Source organism: Panthera uncia, chromosome A2 (assembly GCF_023721935.1).
Source record: "Panthera uncia isolate 11264 chromosome A2, Puncia_PCG_1.0, whole genome shotgun sequence".
In the NCBI taxonomy this organism is placed as follows: domain Eukaryota; kingdom Metazoa; phylum Chordata; class Mammalia; order Carnivora; family Felidae; genus Panthera; species Panthera uncia.
The window spans coordinates 75,169,974-75,193,923 of NC_064816.1; the positions used below are offsets into that span (position 1 = coordinate 75,169,974).

The 23,950-nt window shown below is 39.3% G+C and overlaps 1 protein-coding gene across 1 annotated transcript in view; it reads left to right on the plus strand.

Annotated features, from left to right (window-relative positions):
• Positions 1-2,377: 2,377 nt before the first annotated feature.
• Positions 2,378-23,950, plus strand: part of SYPL1 (synaptophysin like 1) — a 23,705-nt gene continuing 2,132 nt past the window's right edge. The window contains exons 1-5 of the mRNA XM_049642805.1: positions 2,378-2,482; positions 2,734-2,805; positions 15,937-16,058; positions 17,280-17,487; positions 22,689-22,874. Coding sequence (XP_049498762.1) covers positions 2,432-2,482; positions 2,734-2,805; positions 15,937-16,058; positions 17,280-17,487; positions 22,689-22,874 — 639 coding nt within the window. The 5' untranslated portion in view covers positions 2,378-2,431. The remainder of the gene's footprint in view (positions 2,483-2,733; positions 2,806-15,936; positions 16,059-17,279; positions 17,488-22,688; positions 22,875-23,950) is intronic.

Sequence of the window (23,950 nt, forward strand, 5' to 3'; positions counted from 1 at the left end):
CCATAATTATAGTACCACGGGTAGGACTCAACATGACTACCTCAGAAAGGACAGTTTTGCATTACAAGTATTATTTTCCATAACAGCCCTGGTAGAGAGGGGAACACGTTGTGCCCAGAGCTTCTCAGTCTTAGCTCAGATTTGAAGAACAAATCAGAAAATGACCAGTGTTGCCAGTCAATGTGATAGTCATCTGAACATTCTTCCCAGATTTTAGACACTTATGCCTTCAATGAGATGCTATTGTTTAAACACTTGTTTTTCTAGGATCAAAAACCTTTACATAAAGCTATCTGGTTGCCTAATCAGATCTCACTTGCTCTGCCAGCCGCTACCAGCTCCTCAGGCAAGTGGGAGCTCCTCTGAGCTGAGAGAACTGTCAGTAGCGGTGCTAAACTATTTGTAACTCAAAGTAACTGCAGGAGTTCACTTCTGCTTTGTTTTGCCCGGTCAGATCCTGTGAATCAGTTCTGACAAGTGACCAGATATTGTTCTTCTGCTCACCTTACATGGTCTCTATCTTTTCTTTTTTTAATGTTTATTTATTTATTTGTTTTTGAGAGAGAGAGAAAGACAGAGTACGAGTGGGGGAGGGGCAGACAGAGAGGGAGACATAGAATCAGAAACAGGCTCCAGGCTCTGAGCTGCCCGCACAGAGCCCAAGGTGGGGCTTGAACTTGGGAACCACTAGATCATAACCTGAGCCAAAGTCCGATGCACCCAGGCGCCCCTAGTGGCACACAGCCAAGGAAGAGAATTTCTCAAGTTCAAGGTGGGGACTCTAGCACTAAAGGTTTTCTGTGCCCTCCATGTCAGGTTTGAACAAGAAGCAGGAGAGGATGCAAGAAGGGGCAGAAAAGAGGAAACCCAAAATCAAGCTTCTCAGAAGCTGAAAAAGAGTCTGGCCAATCTAATTCCTTAGACCTTCAAAAAGAAAGAAAAAAAAAAAAAAGAAATGCCAAAACTGGGTTTGTAAATTAAGAGTGTATTTAAAAGTTTTAAAGTTAATAAAGTCGCAAAGTGAACATCATTCCGATCTGTCGGTGTATAGCTCATTCGGAAATACCAGAGTCTAATCTAACATTGAATCTTTGTGAATATGAAGTCCAAGTCAAAAAGCACTGCTATCCACAACCCATCCCCAGGGTGCCCACCCACTACTTACTATCCACAACCCACTCCTAAGTGCCTCAACAAAACAGGAATAAAAAATTAGAAATATGGACTAAAGAGAACACAAAGAGTAGAGCATCAAGAAAGTCAGTAACAAGATTACTACCTTGGAGCTACAATAACTGAGTGAGTGCCAGGAGAAAAGGTGCAGAAACAGTAGAAAAGAAAAACAACAAGGGCGCCTGGGTGGCTCAGTCCGCTGATTTCAGCTCAGGTCATGATCTCAAGGTTTGTGGGTTCAAGACAGCTCAGAGCCTGGAGCCTGCTTCTGATTCTGTGTTTCCCTCTCTCTGCCCCTCCCCCGCTCACGCTCTGTCTCTCGAAAATAAACAATTTTTTAATGTAAAAACGAAAAGAAAAGAAAAACAACAACAACAAAACTAGCAGCAGGAAGACCTGGACTACCATTTATAGTGGTCTCAGGTGCACTTAGAAAGATGTTCAATAACAGTTGTCAAACCCTCCCAGAATAACTTCAATGGCAAGGAACCTAATTAATAGGTAAGTACTTGGAAGTTGGTACCGGGACCCTATTGTGCTTTCTTATTTACTGTGTTAACCATCTTACCACATGTAGCACAGGCCACCATTTCAGCTCTCCAAGAACTGCAAGATATTGGGGAAGCCGCTAAGCATATCACTACTTAGGGGCTTCAAAAGCTGGGTGCCGAGCTCAAAGCATCTCTTAAGCAGGATCTTGAAGCGGGAGCAGGACTTAGCCTTCCGTAGGACACCTAGCGCACCCCAAGTGGAAGACTTGTCTTACAAGGTAGGAGGCGGGCAGGTGAGCCAGGAGGAGCCCGTCCGGCCACGTCTTTTTGAATTCGGTAAAACCTTTCTCCTACAACCTTCAAACCTGATTCCAATGATAATTTTCACAATAAACTCCATTTCCGTAAGAATGTTTGATGAATCATGCTCGAGTTGTTCTGCAACAACTTTCCACCATTTTAACAGAAGTCCCCTAATAGCCTTGAAACGTTTCTTACGTCTGTGTCAAAATTTTATAAATTCATCTATAAACTGGGAACTGAAAATCCATCTATAAGTCGGGAACTGTGAACAGAAGCCGCTGGAAGAAGGCTGCGGCCGAGGAGGGTGGGAGTCTGAGAACCCCGCGCCAAGGCTCGGCTCACGGCAGCGGACCGTGCTGCGCAGGTGCGGAGGGTGGGGGTGCGGCAAGGAGGCGCGCACATGCGCGGGAGGAGACGGAGCGCCGGGGGCTGGTCATCAGAGAAGGGGGCGCGGCGTACGCAGCATGGCGTCCAACATTTACTTGGTTCGCCAGCGGATCAGCCGGCTCGGCCAGGTGGGGCCCGGGGAGGCACCTCCCCTACCCAGCCCCAGCCCACCCCTCGCCTCCCGCGGCCGCCTCTCTTCCGTCTCCGCCTCAGCGCCTCCGCCAGCGGCTCAACCGCCGCCGCCCCGCCCCGTGGCCTCCCGGGCCCGCCTCCCAGAGCCCGCCCCGCCTGCTCTTCCTCGCCGCCCGGCTCCTCGGTCTTGTCGGTCCCCCTCCTCCTCCGACCCGCGGTCCTGACTCTCTCTCCCTCCTTCCCTCAGAGGATGTCCTCCTTCCAGCTCAACCTCAACCCGCTCAAGGAGCCGCTCGGCTTCATCAAGGTCCTCGAGTGGGTGAGTGCAGCCCGCTCCGGCGAGGCCTGGAACCGCGCCGCTGTGACCGTGCCCGCGCCCGCTCTGGCCAGGCCAGCGCCCTCGGCTGGGAGGCGAGGGGCCCCGGGAGCGGGAGCGAGAGCCGGGGCGGCCGGGTCTGCGCGGGCCCCGAGGCCGCCCACCGCCCCCGGGAGGGACGGGACGGGACGGCGGGGAGGGGACGGGTACCGCGGGCTGGGCCTGCGCGGGGCGGGGACGCCGCAGTCCGCGTCGAGTCACGAGTCCCTCGGCCGCCTGGGTCCCGGGCGAAGCCGCCGTCCCACACCGAAGCTCACCCTTGGGTGCTCCCGAGGGAGTCGGAGTTCATATTTTTCTGGTTGCGCTGCTTCCCGCAAGGGAAAAGAAAACTTCCTGTTGCGGTCTAACCGAAACCTGGTGGGTCGGAGTCGCGCCCCGGCCGGCGCTGCCTTCTGCGTGTCCGGTGGAAAGGGCCAGCCCGTGCATTTCTGCCCGGTGCTGACTGCAGGCCGCGCTCCGTCGAAAGCTGGTTGTGCCTTCTCGAAGTGATTGGGCGAGCAATCGGTTCTTAGTTTGCTTTTGAGATGGCTCCAAGTTAAAAATGGATAAAAGTAAACTGTGGATCAGGGCAGCAGACGGAGGTGGGGGAGAAGGTCTTCTACAAAACGGGTCCAGTCAGTCCGTACCACTCAAACACAGGCTAGGAATCGCTCTCAAGTTTGTTTTAGGTACTTCCAAGTGACATCCGGCGGTCACCTCTTAGTTCTTTCCTGGGAACATTCTCAGTCATTAACATCAAAGGAGATTTATTAATTCGACCTTGGCACTGATCAGTCACTTGGAGGAGTTAGCGAATACATCAGGCTCTGCACATTTGATTCTGATTTCGTGGCGTCGTACATGTTTCAGTGCTGATTTTCAGGCCTGGATTAATAGGCAGCTGGCATCTAGCCACTGCAGCCAAGTTGTTTTTATAGCCAGCAACATTTTACATCCGTAATTCTTTAACCTTATATTTTAGTGATACACTGGTGAAGAGTAAGAACTTCCAGATTCCTATGTTGAATAACTTACTGAGGATGTTTTTTAGAGTAACACAGAAACTCAAAATATGTAATGGGTACTCAAGCTGATTTTCAAAAAGTTTCCTACTTTTCCTCCAAAGTTTTACTTGTCCTCTGAAGAGTGAAATGGTGCTGATTTCACACAAATGTCTACTTTAAAAACATAAATACACACACACACTTAGGGTTCTGTAAACCTAGGTCCAGATTTAAAAAGAAAGAAAAATATTTGAGTATATAAAAATTTGAAATTGCAGGAGGAAAATCATGTTTAATTGGGCTAATCAAATATAAAGGTTAAGAAAAAGTCTTCTCTCATTGACGGCTATAAATTTATAATTAAAGTTTTCACTCGATAAATGGGGCACTTGTTTGTATTTGTGCTTGCATTATTTGTCAGTCTTTTTTTAAACCAAACAGACATAACTTTTTTCCTTAATATTTTAAAGCATTAGTGATAAGTGTATTAGTGCTCATAGGTCTGATATATTTTGAAAAATATATCCTGTTTAAGCTTTTTAAGGAAATAACTGCTTTCAGTTTGAACAACATATTACACAAGATAACCTGATAAATACTTTAATAAAAGTATAGGCAAAGTGTAGTACGTGAAAGAAAGAAATCAGTTGCTTGGAGGAACTAGGGGGGATGTCATAGATGAAAGAACACTTGAAGGATGGGTACTTGTTCACTTGGTGAGGATGTGGGGAGTGGCTTTCCAAGCAAGGGGAGATATGTTCAGTGGTGTGAAAAGTTGAAGCAGCATAGCCCTATTTGAGAACTTAAAGTAGTTGGGGTTGGCTGAAATGGTACTGAAGAGGGTGTGGTTTTAGATGATTCTGAAAGGTTTATAGGGCTTACAGAGTTAGGAGTGTATCCTATGGGCCAATCCTATAGGCCAATCTTATAAGGGTTAATCTTTGATGATCTGGGTCCTTTCTTTAGGAAAATGGATATTTGTGGGGTACAGAATTTGAAGATGTTTATTGGATAGCTTCCATTTAAGCCCAGAATTTCTGCCATTTGGAATGGGGACTCAATTGAAGGGTTTTAAACAAGTGAATAATTAGATTCGCTCTTTAGAAATTCTCATTTGTAATGTAGAAAGTGGATTAGAAAGGTAATAATGGAAGGAAGGGAGACATTAAAATGTATTTGGAGGGAGGGTGAAGAAGAGGGAGGACTCAAAGATAACTGCCAAGTTTCTGACACAGTTGGTAACGGTACCCTGTCTAAGATCACTAAGGAGAAGGAGCAAATTTTTGGTTGGAGCGCAGTATACTTTTAGGTATATTGAGTTTGTGGTTTCTAGATTATATAAACGGAGTATCCTTTAAGCAGTTAGCTATATGGATATAGAGTTTGAAAGGTAAGAATGGGCTGGAGATTCAGCAGATATCTGCCAGCAAAGAAGAGAAGACATGATTAAGAACATGGAGAAAAATAACATCTTGGTCTCACTGTTAGAATCTCAAGAAAAGACTACTATTCTAACAATATCAAGAGGTGCAAGAAAGAGGTTAAGTGAAATATGGACTAAAATGCATACCTTGGTTTTGATAAGCAGGAGGCTGTTGGTGGCTTTATAAGAGTGGTGTCAGTAAATTCAGAAACCAGATGGTCCTAGGTCAAATGGATATATGGTAAGAAAGTGAAGACAGTGAAAGTGAACCACTATTTGACCTTGAAGGTGAAGAGATTTGGTGGTAACCCATTCTGAAGATGGGAAGGACTGAATGTGTTTGTGGGCTTGAGAGAAGAGACTTGTGAATAGAACTGTTGGAGCTTAAAAAACAGAGGCAGAGAGGAAATGAATGATAAAGTTCTAGAGAAGGGCCCATAGTAGGAATTTTTAAATTTGTTTTGAATGAATTGTTCAAGTTTCATAAAGCATTGATTGAGGTGTGGCTGGTTACCTCTAAAAGCAGTCAATAAATAATGATTATAAACAAATCTAAAGTTTAAAGTTTAAAAAGTTTAAAGTTGCTTTCCATCCATAAGACTAAAAGAATAATTCCCTAAATTAGCTTATCTCTAGCAAGGTTCTGGAAGATGTTAGACTAAGATATAACCTGATGAAGTGTAACTTTCAAGGGGTTAGATGCCCAGTAAATATTTACTGACAGAATAAAAATAAAATCACCAGAGCAGAAGCATTTGCACTTTGTTTCTAAACTGCAGCCACCGTGTTATATCCCTTCTCTTCCCTCCTTTTTTTTCTAATCTACCTCTGGCACCTAGTAACAGTGACCAGCAATGTCATTGTAGTTCTCTTCATGTGATATGTACTCGGTAAAAGTTGAATTTTTGTTGCACTTCTCTGGGAATAACAGTACTTCATATGGCTATTGGAACAATTGAATTAATAAATATGTGAACAATTATAATGAACAGTTCTTAGAAGGTTTCTCAGGACTGAGATGCTGTGTTTCTAGGAAGACGGTAGACCCAGACAGTGGAGAGAACTGAGCCCATATGACAGACATATATATCTCCTGGTCCTTCAAGATCACTAAATTCTCTATCACATATTTTAATTTTTTTTAATGTTTATTTATTTTTGAGAGAGAGAGACAGAGAGCATGAGTGGGGGAGGGGCAGAGAGAGGGAAACACAGAATCTGAAGCAAACTCCAGGCTCCTAGCTGTCAGCACAGTGCCGGACTTGGGGGCTGGAACGAACAAACTGTGAGATCATGACCTGAGCCGAAGTCGGACGCTTAACCAACTAAGCCACCCATATTTAAACTTTAGATATGATGTATCATATGCTTTTCACTTGTCTGCTGTTTTCCTGCCTTTAGAAGCCTATCAAAGTGACAATATAAAATTTAAGTAAGAATAAATGCCCCATGTGTAGAAGTAGAACACAGAAGTAAAGTCAAAGATTAATTTTATCAAAGCAGCTTTTTAAAGTATTTAATATTTCTCTGGTAAATTTTAATTTGGTTCTTACTTTAAAGTCAAATATCCCTAATACTTAGACAAAAGTTTTTCATTGAAATTATTTTATTAAAATTTGAAAATATTAAACACTTTGTGTTGGACTTTGTTGCTGCTAATTTGCACAGGTGAACGCTGAACAAATATTTAGCTCTTAATGAATCTAAGTAATGTGCTTTCCTAATTCACACACACAAAATTGTGGAAGAGATACTATTTGGGGAGTATATAAGGAATTATACACTAAGTTGAATTTTAGAATTATTAACCATCTCTCAATATTTTTGTCTGTGGTGGTCAAATGTATTCTAGATGTTAACAGATATTTATTGAGTATACCTGTATGTGCCAGGGTTTTACCTGTATTTTCTCATTTAATCTTCTGATCACCTGTGACAGTCTGTTCTTAGTCATTTTGCTAACTTACCTTTGTGTTTCTAACTGGTCTTTCAATAAATTAATAAATGGATTACCAAAAATTTCAGGCTTAAACACAAAAGCCTAAGTTATCTGAAGTGAATTTTTTTCTTGTTTGTTAGATGTATGTTTATAATAAGATGTTAGGAGTTGAAAGTAAAATGTTCTTGATTCTTTTATCAAGTTTGAATGTTTTTTTCTGATTTTATACATACAATTAACGAGCAAACTCAAAAGACACTTAAAAACATTACTTGGGGACAAATTATGATCCAAGAAAATTAGTGTGAAAAGCAGTAAATACAAAAATCTATAATTCTTTAAGTTGCATATATCAATTTGTTTAAACAACAAACTTTCAAATACACACAGTAGTTTATGTAAAATACTTAAAATTTAGCCATCCTAAGTAAATTATAAAATTTTCGCAAACAGTGGCCATGTTTTATCCTAACTTAATGGTTCAAAAATAGCACAGAGAAGCACCCTAGAAAATACAAATTACTTGTATTGCACAGTGTGGGGGACAGGGCATATATAGACTGCTGCCTCATCCATTTGCTTAATTTTTACATTTTTAGGCTATCTGTTGGTAAGAGACTACCTTTCAGGAAACTTCCCTTTCTCCTAGCCTTGCCATTTGTGTTCACTCCCCTCACCCTATTATAGAAAGGGAAAAAGGATTTCAAATAACGTTTTATGCCCGGCAGGAGACTCTGCATTTAAAGCTTGTTCATAGACTTACAGACTCACCCCTATGTCTCTGTTCTCTGTTTGTTCTACCTGATTCTCACTTATTTACCATGAGAAGCCTTGAAGGGTAGATCGAATGTCATTGTCACAACGTATGTATGCTTTAAGTGCTTTGAGAATACACAAACACACATAACGCATTCACTCCACACATACAAATAGCACTCTGCTAAAATGTAAAAGGGAAAATTAAGAGAACAGAGCAGTCCTCTAATACAATGGTTCTCATAAACTTTGGTCTCAGAACCCCTTTATGCTCCTAAATATTGAGGACCTCAAAGTGCTTTTGTGTCTATTGATATTTGCCACATCACAAATTCAAGCAGAGGCTTTTAAGGGAACGTTTATTTATTTTAAATTTTTTTTTTCAACGTTTTTTTATTTATTTTTGGGACAGAGAGAGGCAGAGCATGAACGGGGGAGGGTCAGAGAGAGAGGGAGACACAGAATCGGAAACAGGCTCCAGGCTCCGAGCCATCAGCCCAGAGCCTGACGCGGGGCTCAAACTCACGGACTGTGAGATCGTGACCTGGCTGAAGTCGGACGCTTAACCGACTGCGCCACCCAGGCGCCCCTTATTTTAAAACACAGTAATAAGTCACTTGAAAGTTTGAATTACACCTATGGCAACAAATACTACCAGTTTTCCTTGAAGTAAAAGGCTCACTTCATTCATTTTTGAGAAAAATAACTGCCGGGTAGCAATGTCTGAATGACTTTTTTTGTCTTTCAGGTAAAAATGGTATTTCAAGAAAAAAATCCCAGCTAGTTCAGCATATAACTCAGTTATTTAAATGCTTTCCCTGGAGACAACCATAATGTGTAGTTAAAGTGTTTGCACATCCTATTTCATCAAACAGAATATTAAGAAGATTCAAGGGTTGGTGGGGATTTAATCAAAATTACAATTTTTGCTGCTTCATCAAAGACATTCTTAAGTAAAACTGGCTTTTTGTTGTTTTTGTTCTGTAAACTCATGGCAATGAAAGATATTTTCAACATATAATAGTTAGGAGTTAGCAAAAGATTTCTGTTTATTTCACCAGGAACTCCAGTATACTTCTCATGATCCAGATTCTTAAGGGTTATAGAACTGTACTAGCAGGCTGTTTAGAACTTTCTATGATTGTACTTTACAAGCAGATGGACATCTTAAGAAGAGTGTAACTGGCTTCACTCCTCGGTGTACAGTGGGAATAAACTGAAATGGCAGCATTGGTAACAAAACTTTTTAAAAAGGAATGTTTTTAGTAAATGCATCAAGACTTTAACTCATAAAAATCAATACTTTGGTGCTAGGCATCTAATTGTACTGACTGTAAAGGCAAACATGATATACATGATACTCATATACAATATACTTTTAGGTCTATTTCTTTTTTTTTTTAGGTCTATTTCTGAAGATTTCAGTTATAGCATTTTCTTAGACTGAACTTTGGACAGAAAGAAGTTTAAGTAGATGACATCAGATTAATGATGAAACCAAGTAGCAGTCAGGACCCTGCAACTAGAAATTTGTAAAAAACACCCATACATAGATGAGTACCAGTGTTCCCAATAGAAGCCTCAGTGAGCTGAGCAAGGTCTAGAAATAAGTCTAGGACTGGCACTCTGCTTACAGGCTATAAATAACTCCTTGAAAATACCAGGGGTCTCCAAACTTATTTTTGTCATGAATTCCTATCTGTAAAATTTTGTGCATGAAGTCCGAGTGTGCATCTATAACTTAGATGCATATTTTACTTTATCAGTATCTGAAGGCATATTATGTCATTCATATTTTTAAATCCTTGTTTTGGATGTGTGTGTGGGGGGGGTGTGGGTGTGTGTGTGTGTGTAGTGATCTTCTTGTGATCTGATTAAGTAGAATCTATTTTTACCTTGGAATGTAGCTGATGAATATAGCTCATACAAGGGGTTAATGCTTCTATTTTCTCTTTTGGACATGAATTTTTGTGTCATTAGTCTGTAATTTATATGAAGATGTTTTTAAGCTACTACTGGTCTATTTTTGTGAAGGTTGGTTTGGTTAAAATTCTATAATCGATTCCATAAATCCACTTAGCCAGGCATCCTCACCTTGTGCTACATGAACACTAGAAGGGAAAGAATAGGTGAAGGCATCACTGCCCTCGCATGGTGGGACTCCTCTCACCTTCAGGATACCTAACATACTGTACTGGCATGCGACTCGGACCTACAGATCCAGCATGGGTTTCAGGGTTATATTAATTTCAATAAAATTGTAATTCTGTGTTTAAGTCTAAAAGTAAATATAAGTAGAAGTTCAAATATTTTCTTCCGGTATACCGATTAATCGACCACTGCAGTCTGTTTTGGAGAGTCCTGTTCTAGAGGACAGGCTGAAAGTTCACTCCAAAGTTACAAACCTCAGTGAAGGATCTGCCATGTGTCTAGTACCAGTCTGGTGGGCAGAGAATTAAGTGGTGTTGTGTCTTTGGCAGCTTGAGGCTGTCATAATGAATGTGGAGCCTTTTGACCTGAAGAGAAGCTTGCTGTCATCCTGTCCCTAGATTCTCGCTAGTTTCTCTACAGATGGGTTTTCATGTCAGCAGTTTTAGCCGTTCTTCATGGGATAGAGAGGAATGGGAAAATGAGTTTTATAAGTGGTAAGGAAGTAGAAATCAGCATTCCAGTACCCCTCATTTAGACTAGGGGTGCAGACTGAAGTGCACATGGGAACCACCCTTCCAGAGTGAGCAAGTAGGACAAGCTGTCTGGAGGAAAAACAATAGTATATAATCTCATTGATTCCTGGTAACTGACATGCATCCTGAGGATTGTTGGAACAGTAGAGAGTGGCAGCAGCCTGGAAAAAACACAGGTTCTTAATGTGTCATCTGTCACTCAGTTCCACGTGGTTGTTGCTTTATGGGATATCGGTCTGATGCTGCCATATTTTCCCCACAGTAAGGCAAAGCAGGAAATCCAAATTTTTATGTGCCGTATGCTGTTATTAAAATACAACAAATTCACCTTTTTTTATGAATTCTGCAGAAGTATCTGCAGGCCAGGTTTCGTCATGGGCTGCTAGTATATAATTTTGAATCTAAATCAGAACAGCAGTAGAATATAGAGAGAAGTGAGATTGTCATATAATTTATCTTCAGGTTGTTTTGTACTTTATCTAATAAAGTGTGTATCTTGTCCTTTTTTTCCTGTAAGATAAAGACCAGAATTGCAAACATGACATTTATCCTTATAACAAAAATACAGCTTTGAAATGATGGTTATGTAAGACTTAAAATGTTTTATTTGTAGATTATTGGAAATCGATTTTTTCCTTTAATTAAGCAGTTATTTAATGAGCATGTGCTATGTGCCAGACCTTCTGCTGGGTGGGCACCAAAAATCCTGAGTAAGACCAAATGCACAGACGTGACAGTCAGCCAAGGGACAGGAAAAGGCAATAGGGTTAAGAGCGGTCAGCTTTAGTACAGTATGCCATTTATTTACTAACTTTTGTATTTAATGAGAAACTAGTTCTTACTATTTTTATTTTGGGTTTTTAAATAAGGCAAGACACAAGAAAAGTGCCTATAGTCGAGCTAATGAAGTCTTGGTGGCCCAGGAGACTGAATAGTTCTACCATAAGAAATTGGGTAGGGCTTTAAAGGTGAGCTTGTCAGAGAACAGATTTAGGGGTGAGACAATTCCTGGCAGGTGAAATAAATACATGACGGGTTTCAGGGGTGGTAGTAGTACAGTGTAACAGAGTCTTAACAGTACCTGGCAGGGAAATAGAGCCTATAAACCTAGAAAGATGAGGTCGAGGCTATCTCAGCCATGCCTCTTAGGCCAAATTAAGAGTTTGGGCTTTTTTCTTTTCTTAAATTTAGTTCTGGAGAGCCATTAAGAAAATGCCTTTAAACAGGGGAGTAACGTGACCAGATCTTTATTTCAGATCAGCGTGACATCGCTCTAAAGCACCTGTCCAGTAGAAGCACGATGCAAACTACAAATGCAAGCCACATAATAATTTTAAGTGTGCTACTAGCCACACTAAAGTAGTGAAAAGAAACAGCTGAAATTAATTTTAAAAATATATTTTATTTATAAAGCCAAATATTTTCAGTAAGTAATCAATATAAACAACGATGAACTATTTTACCTTTTTATGCTAAATCTTTGTAATTCATTGTCTAATTTACACTTATAGCTGTCTTAATTGGGAAAGCCATTTTTATTTTTTGTTTGTTTATTTGCTTGTTTATTTATTTTCAGTTTACTGTTTTGAGTGAGAGGGCGCGAGCTGGGGAGGGGCACAGGAAGAGGGAGGGAGAGAGAATCCCAAGGAGGCTCCACACTGTCAGCGCAGAGCCTGATGCAGGGCTCAAACTCAGGAACTGTGAGATCATGACCTGAGCCGAAATCAGAGTCAGACGCTTCACTGGCTGAGCCACCCCCAGACAAGCCATTTTTAAAGTGCTCGAGAGGCACACGAGCCCATGCTACGGAAGAGATAGAAATGAGAGGAAGTGTCTGTTGGGTTAGTCCCTGTGAAAAACAGTGAGGGCCTGAACAAAAATAGTGGCAGGAGTGGTGTAGACAAGTAACGAAAGCTTTTAAAAGAATGGCATCATACTGTGTGAAATCTTAGGCAACTTTTCCCCCCATTCAGCGTTAGGTTTCTAGGATTCATCCATATTGACATGGACAGCTATAGTTCATATATTTTTATTGCTATTAAACTTTCCATTATAACTTGATACTTTATTTCATCCCTTTTCCTGTTGCTTCCACTCTTTATATGTATTTTGATATGTAAGCAGTGTCGCCGTGAACATTGTTGTGCATGTCCTGTAGTACACATGGGTAAGAATTTCTCTTAGATCTGTGTACTGGTTGATCCTAATGCTTTGTGACATTATTGCAAATACTTTCACCTGGTTTGTAGCTTGTTTTACATTCGGAGCTAACTTTTGATTTCAAAACTTTCTTTTTCTGTAGTTGAATTTAACAATCTTTAATGGTTAGTGTGTGGTTTTTAATCTTAAGAACTTTTTTTTCTCTCTGGTCACAGATGTTCTTTTATATTATCTTTAAAATTTTTAAGGGGAATTTTACATTTTACATTTGTCTTTAGCCCATCCGGACCATTTATTGAAGTCCTCCTTTATATTAGTTGTCTGTTGCTACCCACCGTAGCACATAAAACCGCAGACATTTATTATCTCAGAATTTCTGTGGGTCAGGAACCTGAGAGTGGGTTAGTCTGGGGGATTCCAGCTTAGGGTCTCCCAGGTTGCAGTCAAGCTGTTGGCTAGGGTTGAGTTCTCTCAAGTGTCCAGCCCACTCACGTGGCTGTCGGCAAGCCTCGGGTGACACACTTCCAGCGTCGCTTACCTGGTTGCTGATAGTCCTTGGTTCCTCATCACAAGAGTCTCTAAGTTGCCTAAGAATCCTTCCAGCATGGCTGCTGGCTTCCCCCAGAACCAATGATTCAAGAGAGTGAGAACGGAAGACAGAAATTGTAGACTCTTTATTACTTCCCATTCCATTATTTGACATCCCATTCCTTCTACCATATTCAGTTTACTAGAAGCAAGTTACTATGTCCAGTCCACATTTAAAGGGAAGAAAATTAATCTTTACCTCTTGAGGGAGGAGTATCAGAGTTTGTGGACATATCTTTAAAACCACCACACTCCTTTCCTTGGTGATCTGCAGCGCCAGCTTTGTTAGATATAATTTATCTAGTTACACACAAGTCTCTTTCTGGCCTCTTTATTGTTCCATTGGTTAAATTTGTATATCCTGTTTCTTTTTTATAATCCTAAATGGTTATATGCCCAGTTTTCTGGTCTTCTGCTTTCAGTCTGTATTCATGTACATTTATGGGTAGAGAGTATCCATTTTTCTGTCTTAACCTGTGAACTCTTAACGGAAGACTCCAAACTCTCTGTTGGACATTACCTCAGACTTTTCCTATCTGTAACCAGATTTCTTTTCATGTATCTTTTTTACAGAAAAGAAGAAATCTCTTGATAGTTATGATCCTGGTTATGACCTGGTTGTAGGCCCTGTATTAATCCGTGAGAGGCATTATATCAGTGTTTAACAGTGTAGGCTTCTGCCCTGAATTTTAGCTATTTGCTAGATGAGTGTCACCTTGAGTAAAACAAGGTCTCTGCCCTCTTTGAGTTTATATTCTAGTGAAAAATGGACAAATACTTAAGTACTATCAGGCACTGGTAATTACAATGGCAGAAAAATAGAGCAGCGTGAATAAAGGGAATAAGTAGCGTGGGTTGGGACATTCTCGCTTGATATAGTGTGGTTAGGAAAGACGTCTCTCATGAAGTCATAGCAGAACCGGGAGCTGTCAGTAGGAAGTGAACCATATATTCCAGGCAGAGAGAATAGCCAGTGCAAAGGCTCTGTAGGAGGAGTTTACCCCTTATCGTTAAGGAATAGCACGGAGACCGTTTTGTGTAGAGAGATTTGGCAAGGGGAAAAGTAGCCACATGTGATCAGAATTATTAAGGGAGGAAAGGATCTTGTAGACCATTAAATGAACTTTGGTTTTTATTCAGAGAGAACTCAGAAGCCACTGGACAGTTTTGAACAAAGGATAAAGTTTTCTGCCTTGTATTTTTAAAAGATCACCCTGGTTGATATATTGCCAGTAGACTGAAGGAGAGACAAGGGCAGAAGCAGGAGGATTATTTAGAAGGCTGTTAGAGTATAATTCAGGCAAGAGGTAGTAACGGTGGTTTAGATCAGGATGCTGTGATCACATTCCAAATACGTTTTTTAAATAGAGCCATCAGAATTTGCTGACGGATTGAACTTTTGGCCACTACACCATATGTGGGTTATTTGTTTTGTAGAAAATTTAGAAGCTTCAAACAGAAAAAGGAATTATTTTTATCTTCTCTTCAGAAGTGACCACTGTAGGGGCACCTGGGTGGCTCAGTCGGTTAAACATCCGACTTCGGCTCAGGTTATGATCTCACAGTTCGTGAGTTCGAGCCCCGTGTCGGGCTCTGTGCTGACAGCTCAGAGCCTGAAGCCTACTTCTGATTCTGTGTCTCCCTCTCTCTCTGCCCCCACCCCACTCGCACTCTGTCTCTCTCTGTCTCTCAAAAATGAATAAATGTTTAAGAAAAAAAAATTTTTTTTAAAGAAGTAACCACTGTTAAAATTTTGATGTATGTTTTTGTAGTTTGTATAATATGCATAGGTGTAGACACATGCACAGTGCATGTGCAAACAAACTTTTTGGGCTCAGATTCACTACCCCAAGATCAAGAGTCACACATTTTACTAACTGAGCCAACCAGGCACCCCATAAACCTACTTTATATGTAGTGATTATTTTTCAGTATCATTGAATATTCCCCAACATTTTAATGACTGCATAATGTTCTGTCTTGTGAATGAATTACAGTTTATTTGATTCCATATCAGCATTTAGGATGCTTCCAGTTTTTTCCTGTTATGTATAGCATTGGACAGAGCATCATTACCTTCTTGTAAGTATATGCATGATCAGGAAAACAAATTTCCAAGAACTTTTTGAGACCTGGAAATACTCAAAAATGAAGTCGTACAAGCTGATGAAATAGCATCTCCTCGTCGCTTACCACTCTCTTGGCTTTACAGTTACCATTAGGTTCCAAATAAAAATGTCTCCAATTCACCCCTTTTGATTTTGATTCTAAAATACAACTTCCTCTGAATTTCATACTAATGTTTAGTAGGTACACTGAAGTAGGAGCAAAAGAATTATATGGGCTGGTGTACTAACTTCTTGTTGACAATTGCAAATAAACTTTTTAAATGTTTTTCCCTGTCTATATTTAATTTGTAATGAAGAATTTCTGGAATGCTAGTGAGCCAGTTTCTAATAATCAACATATTTAAAGTTTTAATGACCCATGTTTTGGGTACAGTAATGCTTCTTCCCCTTTTTTTGGTCTCACTTTGTATAGATTGCTTCTATCTTTGCTTTTGCCACCTGTGGAGGTTTTAAGGGCAAAACAGAAATTCAACTGACTTGTCATAAAGGTAATGAAAATAAAACGATTACAGCTGCTTTTGCCTATCCATTCAGGTAAGATATTTGTTTGTTTTTATGGTTAACAGCTCTTTTTACTTCATGTTGATTCTTTAAGGTTTCCAGCAATTTATTGATCTTGGGGAGTACAAAATTTGAAATTGCACGCCTGCTTCGTTTGTAAGTGGTGATCATTGCTACACAGGCTGTGGTACATAGACCAGTGCCTGTTTGCAAACTGTCTTCCTGGCCTGTGATGAAGTATAGAAAATGAGAGTAAGCATTTAGAAACTTTTATATGACCTTCCCTTGACATTTTACTCTGTCATCCCACGATAGATTGCTCCGTCACCTTTGTGTGAGAAGCAAACACAACTTAAGAAAATTCCGAATTTTTCATGTATTTGCAATTCCTAAATAATAGTATTCTTTATATAATTTTAAGACACGTACTCAATGTAAAGTGAGGAGTTTCTATGTTTCTTTATTTTCTTACTCTCCAAGTAAAATTAATATTTTGTTGTGAATTCTTCTGTTGAAAGTGTTTATTGAATACGTCTTATGTTTAAACCATGGTGTAAATCTTCTGTCTGCTACTTACTTGACATTTCTAAGACTCAAGATTTCTACCATTGAGTTGGAATCTTACCTTGTAAAGTTGTTTTGATGATTAAATAAAACCTTACACTAAAAATAGGTCAAATAGCAAGGGCCTGGTCATCAATCATTGTCTCTCCATCTCCCAACTCTTCTCTTATAAAGCTGCTATATGAGGAACTGTTACGGCATCTTTAGTGATAAATGCTTTTGCAGTTTATAGATAAGGAAATGTAAAAGCAATCTAAAGTTAGCAGCTAATTAATCTAGGGTTAAAATGTGAATCATAATTGGCTCTCCTGGTGCCAGTTACACAGACTCTGCCTCCTGTAGTGGTGTATCATGTCTCAAATTGCAAACTGTTTTCTATTAGCTCTCTTAATCTGCTAAATTTGTATTGCAGGAAGATAGTGTCTGAGTGTGAAGTGTTTAATTCAGTCTGTATTCAGTCTATCATAAACCAATGACCAGGCATAATTTGTAATTTAGGTACATTTCTTAGGAAGTTTTTAATTTAAATATTTGAATTTTCCTCTCTTCTTCCCCAAAGGAAAATACATTTTTGTGATACATTTTGGGAGTGTTTTTGAAATGTCATTTCAATATTCTGCCTATGTATTTCTGTCTTTGTTGGGAGAATCTGAATAATTCACAAATTTATTTGAGCCTTTTTTTTAATAGGTTGAATGAAGCATCATTTGATGCAATTCCAGATGCAAACGTGTGTGATATAAATTGGAAAAATTATGTCCTTATTGGAGATTACTCTTCTTCTGCACAATTCTACGTTACATTTGCAGTCTTTGTCTTCCTGTACTGCTTAGCTGCCCTTCTGCTCTATGTTGGTTATACGAACCTATATCGGGATAGTCGAAAACTTCCCATGATTGTAAGTAATCACTTTATTTTTATACAAAAATCATCTGTATGAGATAAGCATACATCATATTTGGAGTCAAATAAAGGTTTTCTTACACTGGAAATGAAAGTTCTCGGCCTAACCCAGTTCAGCATACTTTGATTTGTGTGAACATGAGATTCAGCTTTCTCTGGTTGTCACATTGAACCCAACTCTTGGAGCGTATTTGCAGCACTTTCTCCATACTCCGGGGAATACAGAGGTCTGTTTATTTCTAACTCGACTTTAACATGAAAGATCTCAAATATATAGAGCATATTAGGTTGCAAGTAGTAGAGAAATTAAGTGAAAATTAATGCCTTTGATTTGAGGGATTGCTGACCATACCAGTAGTCTCATGACTGTGTTCCTACTTCTTATTTTTTTCCTCTCTTTTCAAAGACCCCCTTTATCCCTCTACAATGTTTTATTGAACTTAGTAGTCTATATCAGAAATCAGCAAACTGTGGCCCATAGCCACATCTGACTCTTTTTTTTTTTTAATAAAGTTTTTTTGTAACACAGCCATACCCAAACATTTACATACTGTCTATAACTGCTTTCATGTCACAGTGGCAGAGTTATATAGTTGTAAGAGAGACCAAAAATATCTACTCTCTGGCCCATTTCAGGAAAAGTTTGCTGACTCCTTGTCTGTATTCCTAAATTCCTTCATTTAAAATCTGACCCAGATAATTCTATAAGAATAGGGGATTCAGCATTAGTGATGTTCATGCTAATTTTGAATCTTGGAGATGGCAACAAAGGATTTGGATTTGAAGTCCTAACACCATTTTTTGGCTTCAGAGTCTACTGAGCTAGAAATAAAAATAGTCTCTGAGATTTAGGTAGTAGAATCTTTGGATTATTGGTACAGATGCAGAGATAAGCCATGGTTTTAAGCTAGGCATCCACAACAAAAGAATAACTACAAAGTCAGTGTTAGTGTTATTTACTTCAACAGAGAACAGAGGTGTTTTTGTGATACTGGTCATTTATATCTTGAGAAAACACTGTCATCTGCTAATTATTTGTGAAGTTACTTTAAGGGAAAGACTGTTTGAGTAAAGAAATTATTAAATAAGATAACAGGTTTTATTTGTTATTTATTTTTAATTTTTGCTGCCTGGATCATAGGAATGCAAATGGTAAGTAAGGAAAGAAACAGTCTGTTAAAATTCTTATCTATTTGGTTTCTTATATTTGAGAAGAGATTCTTAATCCTCATGTTTTCGTAAAATATTTTCTTGGATATCTTTCAAAAAGATAGACATGAACTATTGTAATTTGCAGTGCTTAATCAATAGAAATTACATATTAAGAATCTGTGACTTCCCGGGGTGCCTGGGTGATTCAGTTGGTTAAGGGTCAGACTCTTGGTTTCGGCTGAGTTCATGATCTTTCTCGAGACATAAAAAGGAATTATGAAAGGGACGCCTGGGTGGCTCAGTCGGTTAAGCATCCAACTTTGGCTCAGGTCATGATCTCGCAGTTTGTGAGTAGGAGCCCCACGTTGGGCTCTGTGCTGACAGCTCAGAGCCTGGAGTCTGCTTCTGATTCTGTGTCTCCCTCTCTCTCTGCCCCTCCTCCACTTGTGTTCTGTCTCTCTCTGCATCTCAAAAGTAAATAAACATAATAAAAAAATTTTTTTAAAGGAGTTGTGATGATCATAGAGATATTATATCTTGTTAAAATTCCTTTTTTTTTTTTTTTAAGTTTATTTATTTTGGGAGAGAGCAAGTGAGGGTGAGCAGGGGAGGGGCAGAAAGAGAGAGGAAGAGAGAGAATCTCAAGCAGGCTCAGCATTGTCAGTGTGGAGCCTGATATGGGGCTCAATCTCATGAGGTATGAGATCATGACCTGAGCTGAAATCAAGAGCCATGTGCTTAACTGACTAAGCCACCAGGCACCCTAGTTAAAATTCTTTTTTTTTTTAAAGTTTATTTATTTTGAGAGAGAGCACGAGAGTGAGAGCAAGCACGAGTGGGGGAGGGGCAGAGAGCGAAGGAGAGAGAGAATCCCAAGCAGGCTCCACTCTGTCAGCACAGAGCCTGAAGCAAGGCTCAGTCTCACGAACCATGAGATCATGACCTGAGCTGAGATCGAATCAAACACGTAACCAACTGAGCCACCCAGGTGCCCCTAAAATTCTTCATAATTTAAGTATTAAAGACATTTCTTGCCATTTTGTTATTATTCCAACAAATTTTTAACTCTAGCAAATGAGCCTTTTATTTTTCATATTTTGTTTTATGAGCTTTTAAAAATCACACTTTCTGAAAGCAGCATCTAAATCTTTTTTGTAGAGGGTTTTTCTAATAAAAACTATAAAACTGTGATCTAGTTGCATCATTCAGAAAGTCAGAAGTAATTTTCCATCTCAGTGATCAATTAGTGGTCATAGAGAGATAATCCAGAACTAGCTATTTTAAGTGGCTTATTGTTACTGTAATATATAAAGGATGCTTCTTGTCTGTAAAAATTCAAGCTTCTAAATTAAATTTTGAATTCTACTTTTAACCATATAAATGAAAAAAGTTTTCTTGAGATAACCAAGTTTAAAATATAGCCAAATACAACATTAAGTGTTTTAAGTACTCTTTGCTAATGAGGGCATGCTTTTTTGGTGATATTCTCAATTCTCTGCTAAGGTATTTCTAGGAGCATTTCAATTGTGACTTACTCCCCTTTTTAAGTAAATGTAGCACTTTTTTGGTGTTAAATAGCAGGAGCTTAAGGGTTCTACATGCAGAGAAGCAGAAATAAAAAACGAAACCAAACAAAGATAAGTATCCCAAATCCTAAAACTCTGGTATGAATCATATCCTCCTGATTTATTGGTGGGACCAAGGCTGCCATAGGCAGTTACCAGTTGTGCACTATAGAACTGCAGGTGCACCATTCAGATGGATTGCATCCTAAAGCCAGGGCCCTCAGAAGGACAGAAATTATCTTCAGAGGTCCACATTTCCCACCCACCCCCCAGGTTACTTTGTGCATCATTTTCAGAAAAGTTACCTGCTTTTGAAATGTAGAATGTCATGCCAACAGCAAAGTAGATTTAAAGAGCGTAATCAGAAAAAAAAAAAAAAAATCAGTGTTAGGGCATCTGGATGGCTCAGTTGGTTAAGCATCTGATTTTAGCTCAGGTCCTGATCTCACGGTTCATGAGTTCAAACCCCTCATCTGGCTCTCTGCTGTCAGCGTGATTCACTCTCTCTCCAAAATAAACAAACATTTAAAAAAGAAAAGAAAAAAATCAATGTGTCTTTTAATTAGGAATTTGGAAGGAAGAAACCTGGAAATCAAAAGGATTTGACATATATTGGGTAAAGCTATGAACTTTAGCCCAGAGAGAACTTGTTTAAGGTCTGATAACCTTAGACTATTTATCAGTTCTCCAAAAGGCATTGTATTTCTACAATGTTTCTAAGTGTTTAGAAAATGTCTATTTGGAAGGCACCTGGGGAGCTCAGTCAGTTAAGCTTCTGACTCTTGATTTTTGTCTCAGGTCATGATCTCATGGTGGTAAAATTGAGCCCCACATCAGGTTCTGCACTGGCATGGAGCCTGCTTAAGATTCTCTCTCCCTCTTCCTCTCCCTCCCTCTTTCTCTCAAAAGAAAAAAAAAGAAAAAGAAAAAGAAAGTCTATCTGCAACAAAAGTGCAGCCAGAAGTGCAGAAGCAAAAAGGAAAGCACCCCCACGATACAAAAAATTTAAGCTGTATTTCTGTCCTTTTTTCTTTGATCTACCTTTTTTCGAAAGAAGACCAGAAGCACTGGAAAGCTCACATGCAAAATGCAGATAAATACCTCCATCCTTGTAAAATTAGTCATTGTTTTTGGTTCTCTCATCACAAGGCATTTACTCCTTGCCATCCTGACCTGGTGGACAGGCTATATATAGTAGTTTCTGTATGTTGGGAGTGGTTACTGGTGTGCAGTCTAAATAAATGACTACAAGCTGGTTGGGAAAAGTAATTAAAAACTAATCAGGTTGACGTGAAAAACAAAACACCTCTGTGGTGGGCTCCAGAACCCATTTCTGAGCTTGTGGAGACTTTTGCTGCAGATGTGAAGGAACTCTTAGCTTCAGGTGCATCGAGGTGCTAAGAATACACAACATTTGAAGATACAGATTTTACATTATTCCACTTTGGTGGTTAATTTACAAGAAAACCAAACAAGGGAGGACTTAAACTTTATATTATACAAATGCAGTCCTATTAGAAATGTAATAAGTAGCAAAGACTTTAGTAGAAAATTACTAGTGAGAAGATGTCTTGAGAGATTTTTTGTTGTTGTTGTTCTTAATGTAATGAGTATCCTTAAAATTTGGGGATCACGAATTTTAAAATAAACAAATCATCCTGGATGCATGCTTTTCACCATTTCATTATCCAAATCATGGACAGCTAGATTTTTTTTTTTAAGTTTTTTATTTTCATTCTAGTCTTGGAGAATTAGATTTAACTGAAGTTAGAGTTTTGCCAAAACAGTATGAGAAAGCAGGGGAAGGCGAGGAAATTGAGAGTGTGTGCAAGGGGTTGTAATGAGGGACTGTAGAATAGAAGTTAAGGGGGAAATGAGAACATGAGTAAAACTGAGAGACAGTTAAAAGTGGTGAGATCAGATTATAGGTCTCAGTGGTATCAAAGGATTTTTGCAGTTGGGATGCCTGAGGGAGTGAGCTGGAAAGAGAGGTGATGTTGGGAAGTGGGGTGAGTGAAACTGAAATTAGGGGGGGGTAGAGTGGTTTGGTGATTGACAGGGTCTGAGATATGATCCTGGGAGTGAGCGGCTTAGTTAAGGTTCTGGTGAGGGCTACGTGAAACCGATTTCTCCTGTCAAAATCTTAAGACTCCTGGGGCACCTGGGCGGCTCAGTTGGTTGAGTGTCTGAACCCTGATTTCGGCTCAGGCATGAGCCGAATGTGGGATGATGTGGGATCAAGCCCCCCATCCGGTTCCATGCTGCTTGGGATTCTCTTTCTCCCTCTGCCCCTCTCCCCTGCTTACACATGCTCTCTCTCTCAATTAAAAAAAATAAAATTAAAAATAATCTCAGACTTGTAAGGAGATGACTAAGTCTTGTTCACTGTAGTAGCTCAGGCACTGGACTAGTAATAGTAAACAGGTGTACAATGTTCACTGTGCTCTTCATTATTAACTCATACTTATTTTTGCTTTAGGACTTCGTTGTTACTCTTGTTGCCACTTTTCTGTGGTTGGTGAGCACTTCAGCCTGGGCTAAAGCTCTCACAGATATTAAAATAGCTACCGGTCCCGGTATTGTCAAGGAACTTCAGCCTTGTAACCATCAAGTGACGTGTTATTTCGGCTCTGTGACTAGTATGGGATCCCTAAATGTGTCTGTGGTATGTATGCAGTATTTGTAAGATATTTTCTTTGACTTAGAAAAATGTTACCAGTAATATAAGAAAGCAATAGTTTTTACTAAATCTCTGGATATATTGTTTTTATTTTTACTAAGCTATCAGGATCCTAGTTACCAGACAGTCTTTACCTTTGTTACGGTGAAGAAAAGTGTGTTAAGAAAACTACTACTTGCTAAACAGGTTTGAACAAGATCATGTTTGAGTCTTTTTCATTAAAATCGAGTAGGCAAGACTTCTACCTGAAGGGCACTAACACTTATAAAGACTATGTGTCAGACATTGTGCTAAGGGCGTTACATTCATCTTGTTTAAGTTATCCAATAATCCGAAGAGGAATGTGGGAGCTAGTATCATTATCTTCATTTTTACAACTGGGAGAAAAAGTAGCTCATGTCTTAATTTGCCCAAGTGACACAACTGGGAAGTTGGCCAGCCAAGGTGTCGACCACATCTGACTTTAGAGCCTGTTCTCTAATCCCACGTGCACTGGGGTCTATGAAAGTCTTACTTTCATGGTTTCTTAAATGATCTTTAAAAATTGGTGTATGTAAATTTAAATAATATTTAGTCTGCCATCTTACTAAAATACAGATAAATGTATTACTAAATACGTTGTCAATATGCTGATTATATTATGTTTAAGGAAGTCGATCTTTTCAAGAAAATATTTTTCCAGTGGATAAGTCAGCACTGCCTTGTAAAGCATTTGGGCTGAATTTTTGTGTTACAACTATGATTTAAAAGTCCCTTTTTTGCATTTATATTGACCATGATCTGAGATGAACAATTTCCAAAGTGTTTTTGTAAGCAAATATGCAAAAAATATAAAGCATTTGGCCTTCGGTAATACAATATTACTCTCAAGCTCTTTACCCCCTCTTCCATCAGAAGTCACTATTCTTATATTTATTTAAAAAAAAAAACGAAAAAAGGTTAGCTTCAGTTTATTCATCTCTGATCTTGTCAGATTTGTAACTGGGAAGACCATTTCCATTATACTGATTGCCATAGGATGTGAAGTAAAGTTCTTGTTACGTTGACCACCGTAGGATGTG